Source organism: Pangasianodon hypophthalmus, chromosome 29 (assembly GCF_027358585.1).
Source record: "Pangasianodon hypophthalmus isolate fPanHyp1 chromosome 29, fPanHyp1.pri, whole genome shotgun sequence".
NCBI lineage: Eukaryota > Metazoa > Chordata > Actinopteri > Siluriformes > Pangasiidae > Pangasianodon > Pangasianodon hypophthalmus.
The window spans coordinates 6,286,920-6,300,483 of record NC_069738.1 but is presented as its reverse complement, the minus strand read 5'-3'; the positions used below and the strand labels follow the sequence as shown (position 1 = coordinate 6,300,483).

The 13,564-nt window shown below is 37.5% G+C and overlaps 1 protein-coding gene across 3 annotated transcripts in view; it reads left to right on the top strand.

Annotated features, from left to right (window-relative positions):
- Window positions 1–424: 424 nt before the first annotated feature.
- Window positions 425–13,564, top strand: part of dtnbp1b (dystrobrevin binding protein 1b) — a 32,258-nt gene continuing 19,118 nt past the window's right edge. For 2 of the 3 annotated variants that reach the window (XM_026942332.3, XM_026942331.3), the window contains exon 1: window positions 11,559–11,770. In XM_026942332.3, the coding sequence (XP_026798133.3) occupies window positions 11,698–11,770 (73 nt within the window). In that variant the 5' untranslated portion in view covers window positions 11,559–11,697. Of the gene's footprint in view, window positions 698–11,558; window positions 11,771–13,564 lie in introns of those variants that run through there. The other variant, XM_026942333.3, reaches the window with a different exon arrangement.

Here is a 13,564-nt window from a genome sequence, read left to right as displayed (position 1 = left end):
TGTTTTCCGCACCATTCTGCGTAAACTCTAGAGACTGTTGTGTGTGAAAATCTCAGGAGATCAGTAGTTTGAGAAATATGTAAACCAGCCCCTCTGGTACATGCAACAACTGGTAATATTAATGGCACTACCATACAAACAGGCATGAACTGTTATGGTTAGTTATGGCTGTCTTTCTCTCTGTCTCTCACTCTTTTTCTCTCTCTCTTTCTCTCTCTGTCTGTCATTCTTCTTTTTCCATTTTCCCCACTAAATCTCTTTCCATCTCTGAGATGTCTCATCTATCCCTTTCCCACTTTCTATCTTCTCTCTCTCTCCTTCGCTCTGGACTCCGTGTCTCTTTTCTCTCCCTCCACGCCTCCCCTCTCTTATCACCCCCCCAACCCCCTCCCATCATCCACAGTGGTATGTTCCCAGCTACTACACACTCTTAGGTTTGCCTCCCAGTCAATCAGACAGCCTGAGCACTCCACACACACACTCAGACACGCTGTCTCTGACAGCACCTCACGCTGCAGCATCGCTTCCTGACGGAAGGCGTGTGTGTGGCGGTCACCGAGGGTGTGTGTCAGGATGAGCGGCAGCAGAGTCGTGCTGTGAGTGGATTCCCTGCACATCCCATCACTGAGAGCTCGGCGTGCTTCATCTTCCAGCCGCATGTCTTCTCCACGATCCAGCAGCAGCAAGAGGAATTCCTGTAAGTGTCTCCTCCATGTGACTTCTCTCTCAGCTGAACACGTGTGTGTGTGTGTGTGTCTGTGTGTATATGTGTGTATGTGTATGTGTATGTGTATGTGTGTGTGGGTGTGAACGTGGGCTCATGTGTACTGTCTGGACGCAGTAAAGTGCTCTTTGGGTGTGATAGATGTGTGTATATATGTGTGTGTGTGTGTGTGTATGGGGGGGCGGGGGAGATTGAGACACTTGTGATCAGGATGTTAGACTGCAGTTTAATAGCTACTTGTGATGCTTTGAACATTTTAATCTCATCACGAACAGTGACATCACCACACTCTGAAAACTTATGCTGATTTCATATGCTAGCAGATTTATGGTAAATAGAAGTTCACCAGCCTAAAAGTCATAATTACAAGTGAACATTTCTGATACCTGAGTTTCCAGCTAGTTGTTGTCTATTATTCTTTCATCATGATGGAGTAAAAACCATGGTTTCATTTGTAGATTGGTCTTTCATTTTGCTGAACCAAAATGCCTTTGATTTTTCCATATACATAACAGTCTGTGGGTATGACATGAAACTCTTATGTCACTAGATGTAAACTGTCATGACAATTAATGAGAGTGTGTGATTTGACACTCCTATATGAATGGACAAAAGCTGTCATGACAACATAAGACATGTTATGGCATAACACTGTTATATCGCCTGACTTAAGAGGTATAAGATCTCATGACATGTTATGGCATGACACTGTTATATCGCCTGACTTAAGAGTAATGACATGGCATTACATGTTATGGCATGACACTATCACAAGACTTAAGAGTAATGACATCTTATGACATGTTATGGCATGACACTGTTATATCGCCTGACTTAAGAGTAATGACATCTCATGACAGGTTATAGCATAACACTGTTATATCACCGGACTTAAGAGTAATGACATGGCTTTACATGTTATGGCATGACACTATCACCAGACTTAAGAGTAATGGCATCTCATGACAGGTTATGACCTGACACTCATTTCACTGCATGATAACCGTTATGTCAACTCATGACAGGGTACGATATGGCATTCCTTTATCCCTGGAAGTGATGTCAACTGTCATGACAACTCATGATGGTATGGCATGACACTCATATCAGTGGATGTAAACTGTCATGACAACTTGCAACACGGTATGACATGACTGGAAGTGATCTGTAATGATAATTCATGACAGAGTACGACATTACATTAATATCACTGCACATAAAGTGTCATGACATCTTGTGACAGGTTATGACTTGACATTCTTAGATGCCTAGACGTAAACAGTAATGACATCTTATAACAGGGTAGGACACTACATTAATATCACTGCACTAAATAGTCATGACAACTCATTCCAGGGTATGATGACATTTATATCACTAGATGTAAACAGTCATGATAACTCATGACAAGTTATGAAATGAAATTCATATCACTGGGTATGACATGACCCTCATGAAACCGTCATGACAACTCGTAACAGGACATTATTATGTTAATGGATGTAAACTGTCATGACAACTTGTGACATGGTATGACATGACATTCTTATATGACTGGATAAACAGCCATGACAGGTTATGACAATCTGCCGAGACATGGATATGTCAGTGTTGGTGCCAATGGTATCACTGAAAGTGACCTGTAATGACAACTCATGACAAGATATACCATGACACTTTGGACATAAACTGTCATGGCAACTCATAACAGGGTGTGACATTACATTAATGTCACTAGACCTAACTACTCATGACAGGTTATAACATGACATTCTTATATGACTGGATGTAAACAGCCATGACAGGTTATGACAATCTGCCGAGACATGGATATGTCAGTGTTATGATACAGGGGTCAAGTAAACATCTCAGTCATTACTACCTTTTATCAGCACAATACTTAGCATCCTCATCCATGATGCTCGCCCTCAGAAAGGGATTGTGAAAGAAGGGAGCTTGTCATTCTTCCAGAGTCTCTGATAAACAATTACTGTGATGAGTCTTCTTTATAAAGCACATGCATGCATTCAGGTTCATTCAGTTTTGTGTTAAATATTAATAATATTGCAGTTACTGGACAGCAGCGATTCCCATCACGAGCACCGCATGGATGAAGACTGGGTTCAGAGTCATCTGTTGTGCTCTTTCTCCATTCCTTTGTCTCTCTTTTTGCTCTCCTACCGTCTCGGTCTCCTACATTACACTGTGTTCCTCACACCGTAATTATTTCACAGTGCTGATAGCGGGGGGCATGAATTTCGCTCAGAGGCTGGTAATTTGTGCACGCACGCAAACGAAAAATAGTGAGTCTGTGGAGAAATAAGAGGAAGCGATGTTTATTAAAACTAGTTAAAGGATATATTTTAAGGACAAAACAATTATGTCTTTGCAAAAGTGAGACATTATTTTGAACACAGAATTTTTTTTTTCATGTGCCATAGGAATAGTTTATTCAGAAAGAATGGCTTTAAGCATATCATGGAAAAATTAATCAACACCTTCTGCTTCTGATCAGAATCAAGAATTCAATGGCACCATGGTATAACTTTTCATCCTTTCCATAAATTAAAAAACTGTGTTATTGTTACTTTATACTATAACGTTGGTGCTATGTATTTCTACTAATGCCAATATGGGGCTAGTAAAGCACTGGTACTAAATTTAATGTAGAAGCACAATTTAGTTAAAATAGAGATAGCAGGAAATGAGCTAGTCAGAAATGCTAGCTGATGTTGCAGCTCTTTAGCGCTAATCATGGCTGACATTTTCCTTAAAAATAAAAATGGCAACTAAACATTAAATGTTAAAGGTCTTTGTTATATTTATATTATGCTTTTTTATTTGACATTTTTAATCCAAGATTACTTGGGCTGTACTCTAACTTTTTTTTTTTTTAGCAGACAGAAAGTTTGCTAGCAAAAATAAAAATGCACTAACCTTCGTAAGTGATACATTAAAAAGCATATAGCTCTATGAATTTAGATCAGATCTGACTGCTGCTACTATGAGGACCTGAAAGTTTGACTCAGATGTTGGAATTAAAATAATTCTGAGTTTCTGATTTGTAAAAACTGATCAAGTTATTTTCAAGCTGTCACTTCATCATAAATATAATATTGCAGTCTAGCTTTTTAGCTCACAGCAATTTTCGTTATACGAAATGTATAATATGCTGTATATTTTAGTTAACTGCTGGCTATCATAGTGATCAGTGTGTCTGATCAGTGTGTCTGATCAGTGTGTGTTTTGGCTGGTGTGTGTTGCCATAGAAACAACTCATTTCAGAGTCCGAAGAGATGAACAGCTTTGAATCTCTGAGGTGCCGTCTGGTAATTACAGTAATTCAGACATGCTATTAAACGTACTAATGTTTGAAGGGGGACATGAACATCACATACACATGGTTCTTTTGCACAGATGGTGTGTCTGAGATCTTTTTCCTGTAATAGCAACACATGAGACCATTGCCATTTGGTAGAATGCTGAGTACTGAGATGTATAAGGAGCTGGTAGTGATATGTGTACTGACAAAGAAGAGTACTGACAAAGAAGAGGGTGATGAGAGAGGGGAGGCGTGGAGGGAGAGAAAAGAGAGAAAAGTAGCCACGAGCAGGAGTTAAAGTGACCCAGAATGATCCGGAATAGTGTTCTGGCACTCTCAGTAGCTTTGAGAGGGTACAAATGAGAGTTTTTGGCTTGTACTTGTAGTGTGATGGACAGGAGGGATCAAACTCACGGTCACTGTGTCACAGAAACAATAAGAATAAACATTCTTCATCCTTAAAAGACATTATCCAGTGTATTATCCAGACTGCAATCTGACTCTAAATGTAAATGCTCATGATCACTTCAAGTCAAGTTAATTTTAAGAACGGTCATGAGTTAACGGTCCATATTCATGTAATGATAATCTTATAATCTTATCTTTAATTATCAAATTATGTGTAAATGTAGCTTGCTGGGTTGGTGATTATGTTAGCGAGCTAGCTGGTCTAATACGTCATCTGATCTTGCAAACACAGATTTGATGCTAGAAGAGCAAAAATGCTGGCTAAGTGAATTAACTGAAATCCACTAAACGAACATTAACAGTATTCTGTTGCAATGCTTAACTTGCTCTCCATATTATTCCAATTTCTATGTCCGTATTGATTTGCTTACTGTTAGCTTGTTTGTGGAGCCAAAATGGAACCTATATGTAGGTTAATTCAGCAGGAATTAAAGGTAAACTTAATGGTTATTGGTGTGAGATTAACTGCTGGCCACTAACAGTGGTTGAAAAAGGAGAGACAGCCATAAATAAAGATGAAGGTTGGAGAAAGTTGCCAGAAATTCTATACTAGTCTAAGTATTCAATGTTTTTCAGGCCTAGAGAGGGTTTGGATCCAAACTCAGGGTTTTATTGAAGAAAACAGACAAATTCAAAAGAACAAGCCAAAATCAACATCAATAGACAAGCAAAGTATAAGATTATCAGCAGATAGATGTAACTAGGTTAGGCAAAACTCTACAAACAAAACAGGCAAGGTCGACACTGGAAAAGCATCTACACAAACAAACAGCCCAATAATGTCACTAGCAGTGTGCTAGTAGAAAGACGTCACAAAGAGTCATGAAAGTCAGGGTTATTTATGGGCTGTGTGCTAATTTGGAACAGGGGGTTGTGATTAGAAATCTGGGGAAGTAGACCGAGGTAGTGGATCATGTGACAATCATGTGACTGGGTTTGTAGTTGGCTTAGGATTCTGGGAATTGGAGTACTTGCATTAATACATGTTAATGCCAATAATAGAGTTGTCAGTCATCTTAAAATGGTAAAAACAAAAAAGCTATATGGTGGCCCGTAAGTGCAAAACACATTAACACGCCAAAAATGCACCAACAAATTCGAAAGCACATCAACATGACCTCAAAGCAGAAATTCACACGCATGTTGCTGGTTGGCTACAGTGCATGTCAGTCAGAGAGACTAGTTTGGAGCTAATGTTGATTTTTGGGTTTTGCTGATTTAAAAAAAACTGGTTTTAAAAAGCTAACCAAGATAGACATCATTCAGAGGCAAAGAGTTTCTGCTTGAAGGGAAGTTCTGGGTCCTTCAAGATCAAATAAAACATATTATGGTTAACCCAAATACTGTTAAAGGTACTATCCACCCAAGAAAAACTGCAAGCGGGAACTCACATGTTCACATGGATATCCATCTGCAGTGCACACACTGGAGCAGCAGTACTTCATCCATCACTGGGTTGCCAGATTCCTGTCTGAGTCTGTCTTCCTTCCTGCGATTGCCTTAATTGGCTGCCAAATTGCACTTTGTTCTCTTTGTAACGACGAGAATGCAATTAGCAGCAGTGAGAAGGCAGAGACAGTTCAGTGTATCTACAGAAACTATTGCTTGGTTAAATGAGATTCAGTGTGTTACATTTCAGTCTGGATGTGTCACACATGTAATCTTAACCTTATGTACCTTTACATATTGGCTTGGGTCAATTCTGTGCAACAAATGGTGCTTAATAGCACGCACACACATGCACACACACACACACACACACACACACGCACACGCACACACACAGTACATTCATGACTTCTTCAATGATTTATTATATGGATTACTCTGCATTCACTTTAGCAGGCTTTTTGTGTGTGTTTTTTTTTTATTTTTATTTTTTATGACCAGCTAATTTATAAATATCTACATGTTTAAAGGTGTAATTTGTAATGTTCAAGTTTTTCTAGACTTGTAATTATTATATGATTTTAAAGATATCTCAGAAAAACTGTGATTTGTAATATTTCAGTACAATAGATCTTGCTAGTTTATTCATTCCAGGCCTCTGTTTACATTTTTCTGGCCCGGAAATTAGTCCCGCCCCAGTCAGAACACATGTACTAAGCCCTGCCCCTTTTCGCTTAAATGTAACTCAAGATATTTATGTAGTTTCAACAGAGTGAGTGGAGTTGTTTGGAGAGAAAGGGAAGAATTGTCAATATATTCACCTCAAAGGCAGCAGACAGATCTAAAAGTTTTATATATATATGTATACATAAATGGAAACATACTTTTTAATGTATAATCTCTATAAATACAATTAATTATTAGCTAGCCAGCTTCATGTTCAGTTTCAGTAACACCTTTAAAAATGAAGTTTTAATGCCCCAAACTAACTAAATGAAAAGGGAATAAAAAGGGAAGATGTAACACAGCCCCTGCAAAACCACTGGTCTGAGTAATTTACTGGAGCCAGTCATTTAGATTCGTAGCCTTGCTGCGTCACTGCTAATATGCATAAAATTAAAAAAGAAAAAAAAAGATTTACTTGATGGATTCTTGTCACCTGCAGTCAACTGCTTCCTCTGTCAATTAGCAGAACCAGCAGACAGATAGATATCCTCATCTCTCTTCCTCCATCTCTATTTTTCCATTTCCTTGCTTTCGGTCTGACACAGTGTTGATTATCTCCAAGTGTCACCGTTGAACACTGCCAGAGGAAATAAACAGTCGCCTGCTGTATTGAGTTAGTGTAGCTGTGCATGTATGTACGTATTTTACATGGCAGCAATTAAGGAATTGGAACTTTTGGTAAAGGGTTTATGCAGAGAATTGCAGGGAAGTACCTGACTGCTTAACAATCTCTATTACAATCTCTATTCACTGATTACAGAGAGTTCAGGACAGTCACAGTAACTTGGATGGATGGATGGTGGATGGACAGATGGGTGAATGGACAAATTAATGAATGAATAGATGGATGAATAAATGGATCCATGGACAGATAGGTGGATGAATAAATGGATGAATAGATAGATATGAATGGACATATGAGTGGATGGAAGATGCCTGATGAATGGATGGACAGATGGATGTATAGATGGACATAGGTGAAGGTGGATGGATGGATAGATGGAAGAATGGACAGATGGGTGGGTCAGTGGTAGAATGGATGGGTAGGTGGATGGATTAATAGATGCATGGATGGATGAATAAATGGATGGATGGAAGGACAAATGGATAGATGGATGGGTGAATGGATGATAGATGGGTGGATGAATAGATGGATGGATGGACGGATGAATGGATAGCTGAATGGATAGACAGATGGATGGATGTATTGCTGAATGGATGGTTGGATGGATGGACTGATGGATGAAAGGATGGATGGATGTTTAGATGGATGGATGGATGGATGGATCAAAGGATGGATTAAAGGATGGATGGATGGTTGGATGGTCGAAAATTGACGTTTAGTCAAAGTTGTTTGTTAAACAATTCTAGCAGCTTTAAAATTAAAGTCACAGTTAGAGTTGCCTTGTCCACCATCACTATGTTGGTGAAATGAATTTGCATCACCAACTAATGCAAATAGATATTGGGGTAATGTAGGTCTTTTAACTCTTCTTGTTATTCATATGCTTCAGTACTGGAAATACTGGAAATGAAGCAGAAGAAGAAAATGTCAAGCATATAAAAGCAAAAAACAAACAAACAAATAAACAAAAAAACGATTTAAAAAAACACAAACAGCCTCCATCTCTCTGGTTAAAAAGCTTTTTTTAAGAGGCTTAGCCACGCTACCTCAATGCTATGCAGAGTATAAAATCTCTGTGAGGTTTCTGATTTACTGACGGCTTGAAATGAAATAAAAAAAAATGTGAGTGCTCAAGGCTGAGATCCTTCAGATCTGTATATCTGCCACTTCTTACAACATCCACTGTGGGTCTGGTTTCAAGGCCTTTGCTTGGGCTACTACAGCAGGAAGAATTTTAAAACGGATCTGGATCAACAACTGGCACAGCATGTAATGTTTTAGTAATTTAGCTTGAGAAGCACTGAGCGATTGTGTATGTACTCTAAATAAAATTATGAGTGAATACATTTACATTTATTTATTGGAAAGATGTTTTTATCCACGTCTGCAGCGGACAACCCCAGTGTGGAGTACAAGCGTATTGTTTGACCTGACAACCTGATCAGTAGCCAGAACCTAACTCCTGAGATAGCACTGAATACATCATAACCATGCTGAATGTCTCATAAAAACACTGTGTACCTCTATGAAGCAGAAAAATAATAGCACCCCCTCATTATTAACCTCCCGCCTGAAAGGAGAAAGTTCAGGGAAGTAAATAGAGAGCTGTAATGTTGATAATGAGTCATAAGAATGTGTAAAGACATGGATATGAGCACCTGGGACTCACCCACTCACTGACTGTGGGGCGGTGTGATGAGCCAGAGATTTCAGCACAAAGAAATACTGTTCATGAGCAGTGCATGACTGTCACAAACACAGTGACACACTTCTCTGGTTCGAAAATGGTAGACCTTGAGGATAACAGTGTTCTTATATAATTGAGCTCTGGCTGAAGCACTACAGTGACTGATATGCCCTCAGAAAAAAAGCAACAGAGACAAGATGCTATGGCCTTTTGGTTTCTGACCACTGTCCTTATTTGTCAAATTGTTTCTCATGCATAAAATGAAGTCTCGTACGCAAAATCAAATTGGGAATCATAAAATGAGAGTGTGCATATCAAGTAATAAAGCTTAATAATTAACAAATTGCTGTGTTCATGTGTATCACTACTCATTTAAATACAGACACGCCCATAACTAACCATATATGGTATGTAGCTGTATGTAGGGTATGTAAAAAAAGGACTCTGAAGCTTTGGAAGTGTCACAGAGAAACATGCTGAGATTCTGATCAATAAAGTGGAACAATATTAAGATGTGTTTAATGAACATTAACAAATGCACATCACAAATTAGCTGCACATCCAGGAAATAGATTTTTATATAATACATTTATAGACCTGCATGGTGTTTTAACCATGATGAGAAGAATACAGTCTAGTTATTGATGTTGAAAATCCAGCAATTGGATAACATTCAGAAAACCTAAAACTGATAGCAGCAGGAACGGTCCTAAGCATATATTCCACAGGTATGTGTTTATTCTCTCTGACTGTGTCATTCAAACCCAAAGAGCAACACCCACCCTGGATATGCATGTCTTTTCTGCCAGGGTGCATCTGCAAATCCACACACATACACACTTCGTGATCAAACTTCTATATGCCTGCCAATCTCGCTTGGACATGCAACTCTCACATCTGCTCACGCAAGCCGTGCAGTCTTAGCTGTTTCAGACACACACAGCGGCTAATACGAGCAGACTGGAGCTCATTTGCAGGTGCACAGGAAGGAGTCATTACTCAGTGAAGCATTACCCAGCTCTAATTAATGCTCATGAAGTACACATTACAGCCAATCATATAATACGAACGAATTTTTCAAAAACTTGATTTAATATATAACATTCAAACCAAAGAGACACTTGGTTAAATGCGCAAGTTATATAATCACATCTCTACACACTAGAAGAAAAACTGTTAAAAGAGCATCACATTTAAATTCCTTCACCCCAGGCCAAACAAACGAAAATGGCCCTCTAATTTTGGTTTGGATACAGTTTACAGTTTGGTGCATGGATTACATGCTCCAGTCCATGACAGGAATTTAAAAGCCTAGCTTTATTAAAGTAGTTCTCCTTATTTATGAGCTGGAGAGTCCATGCAGTGTTTCCCAGCTGTAACACCAAATTCAACAGAGTCATTATTAAGCTGTTTGAAGAGGACTGGGATTAAAGGGCTTGTGCCGCTGTGTGTGAAGGTTTTTTCGTTAACATCAAACACTGGTAACTTTGGGCTCATTAGGGGAGTTAAAATTCAGAGCTCATTAGTAAAATCTGTGATACCAGTTGTGTGCAGACAGGATAAATTTATTACTATGGCATCATTTTCCTATCACTTACATCAAGCCCAAGAATTAAATAATATGCTTGTATGTTTAGATAGCTATTTTACACTTGGACACTTGTTTATATACATATTTACATATTTAGGTTTATTTACATATTTTGTATATTTAGATTTGGCTATTGCCCTAGTTTCATCATCAGCTGTGAATGTTAGCTAGCTAGGTAAATAATAGATTTTCTTACCATCTGTCACCTCATAGCACGTCAAAACATTTCATTAAAAAAAAAAAACAAGCATCAACAGCAAAACACCTTGTAAATCACACTCATACATTTGTTTATTTATTTTTTTTATTTTGTTGCCTAACAGAACTTTGTCAAATAAATAATCTAGATAATGTTTGTTTGTTGAGGAGCTAGCTAAAGTAGCTAGCTACATTTTCTGATTTTATTATGATTTTACAAACTTTCGGTTTGTAAAATACTTTCAGTATGTCAGGTTGTCTGGGAAAACATTTTTACTCTACATGTTTAGAAATGTTCTTACAATGTTGCAACATTCGTTGTTGTAAGAACCTTAACACAAATGTTTTCTTAATGTTAGTTTTGTTAAACTGTGGTTGTTGTGTACGCAACAGTCTAAAAACTTTTTGCAACGTCATAGTTCAACATTTTTGAACTTGTCGTATATGTTTCCAAACATTCAAATAATGTTCTCTGTCTGTGTCATGATACCGAGAAACTGCAAATCCGTCTGTCCTGAAGACCTTACCTTATAGAAAATTAATCAACACCTTCTGGCTAATCCAATGATTTGTCTCAATGTGAATTATTTAGTAAGAACTATAAATTATTCTGTAAAACTGAAACTAATTGGAAAGGTTTTTAAGTTATGAGAGTGCAGAGCCCTGGGAGGTTAAAACTGACAACACTACTGTATTGACCTTTGTAAAGAGTTTGTTGATGTACAGAAGAGGAATGGAAAGTTCTTTTGTTCTCTCTCTTTATCTTTTCCACCCCCCCCCATGCCTTTACCTTCTACACAATCCTTGCACCAGGTTGCATCATTCATTTGACTTACATTTAAAGTGATGTGCAAGTCTTCCTTTTTTTACATTCTGTCTCATTACTTAGTGTAGACTGTGTTTGCAACAGCTTTTGCTTTAAATGGCTGTTACAAAAGACTGTAATTAACAACATGTTTAAAATAGAATGTGGACTACAAACTTAAAATCAGACAGTTGTGTGGGATTTGCACGGAGGGTGGATTTTGCCAAAAACAAAGGTATTTCAGTTCGATCTTGACCTTTTACTTAAACTTCTTTTTCTTGTGTGATACCGGTTCGAGCGAGGAGCAATATTAAACCCAGTGCCACTGTCTGTGAGTAACCAAAATATGGATTGTCATATGAAACCAATATTAAATAAATGACAATAAATTAATAATATTGTTATGGACTAACTAAATAAATAAGCATAGCATAGCAGACGGGTGCTTGGTCAGCTTATCCTTCAAACTGTAGGCAGGAAAGCTAATTGAATTAACAAAAAAGTTTTTTTTTTCTGGCTTAAAGGCAAGTGCTTGTTTTTTAAGGCAGTGATCTAGATGTTATTGAAAAACTTTGAGCACAGATACATCTCAGATGCCTCGACTCAACAAAAATCTGCCAGAGACATTATCTACACATGGGTGATTTGCAGAATTTGAATGAGGACCCCAGAAAATCAATAGCTGCGTAACCCAACTCTGAATACGCGTAACTTTCCTTTTGTAACTTTTGGATTTAACTGTGAATACAGTCCTTTATGCTTAGAAAAGAAAGATAGTAGACTACTTTTACTGTGTGTATGTGTTTGTGCATCAGTGAATTGGTTTACTCATTCCCATTCTCTTCTTTATTTATGACAATATTACAGTATATGTAATAATATAATCAAGACCATTTTAGGATATTGATGAAAAAGTTGTTTAGGAAAACTGCATGGTTTAACAATGGATCATTAGTTAAGTGTACTGTATGGGCTAGTATGTGTAAATATGTGTAAAAATTGTAATATATTTGGAGATGGTGGTATTATTTTGGAGTTTAATACAGGGTCTGGGTGGTTCTGATTGTGACTTTTGGAAATATTGACCATTGGGGGTCATTCAGTCACACAGACCTGGCAACCCTATCTGTAGGTTAATTAATGGACATACTTGTCATACTGTAGGTAGAGCTGGAGTGCAGTGTTTAAAACAAAAAATTTAGTTTTCTTTGTTTTGCCCTGGAGCTATAAGGCTAACATGGCTAATAAGTAATGGAAGATAAATTATACCAGATAAAAGTCATTCAATTTTTTTAAATATCCAATCCACCTGCATTAGGAAAATGATCTACCCTCAGGTTTTGGTAACTAAATCTGTGAGACAATGATGTTTTTAAACCAATGAGAGGGTTTGTTTTATTTAATGTTTTCATTTATTTCATATGTGAGAGGCATGATAATGGGGCTCATTTATCAAGCTGGATAAGAACAGATTTATTTGTAAATTGTTCATATGAGAAATTTCACAAGAAATTTGGTATTCATTCCATAAATTCGGAGAAATGTTCGTATCCTACTCATGCTCCTGAGTGTTTGTGAATTTACAACTAAGAAGAATAACCCTGACTTGACTGCATTCAGATCAGACATTTTGCATGGATTACTGCACTTTTATATCTGGAATATGTTGTTGAAGTTAAATTGTTTTTTTTTTTATAAGTTTTTAGCGTTTAGCAGACGCCCTTATCCACAGCGACTTATAGAAGAGCTTTAGAGTCTCTATCAAAAACACATCCTCATGCTAGTTCACTAGGTCAGGGACTAAGAGCACCACCGAGAACATTTTGTGAAAACCAATATTTATATTATTGGTATTAATTAAAGAATATAAAAAAGAAAGAATGTGAACCAACAAAAACCCATAAATTAAGACAAATAAAACTAATCATTAAATTATAACAAAATAAATTTCGCTGTATAAATGGACGACAGGCCGATTTGTCTGTGCAGAGCCGTAAACAAACACCTCAGCTGAAGGAGGATTTCGTGC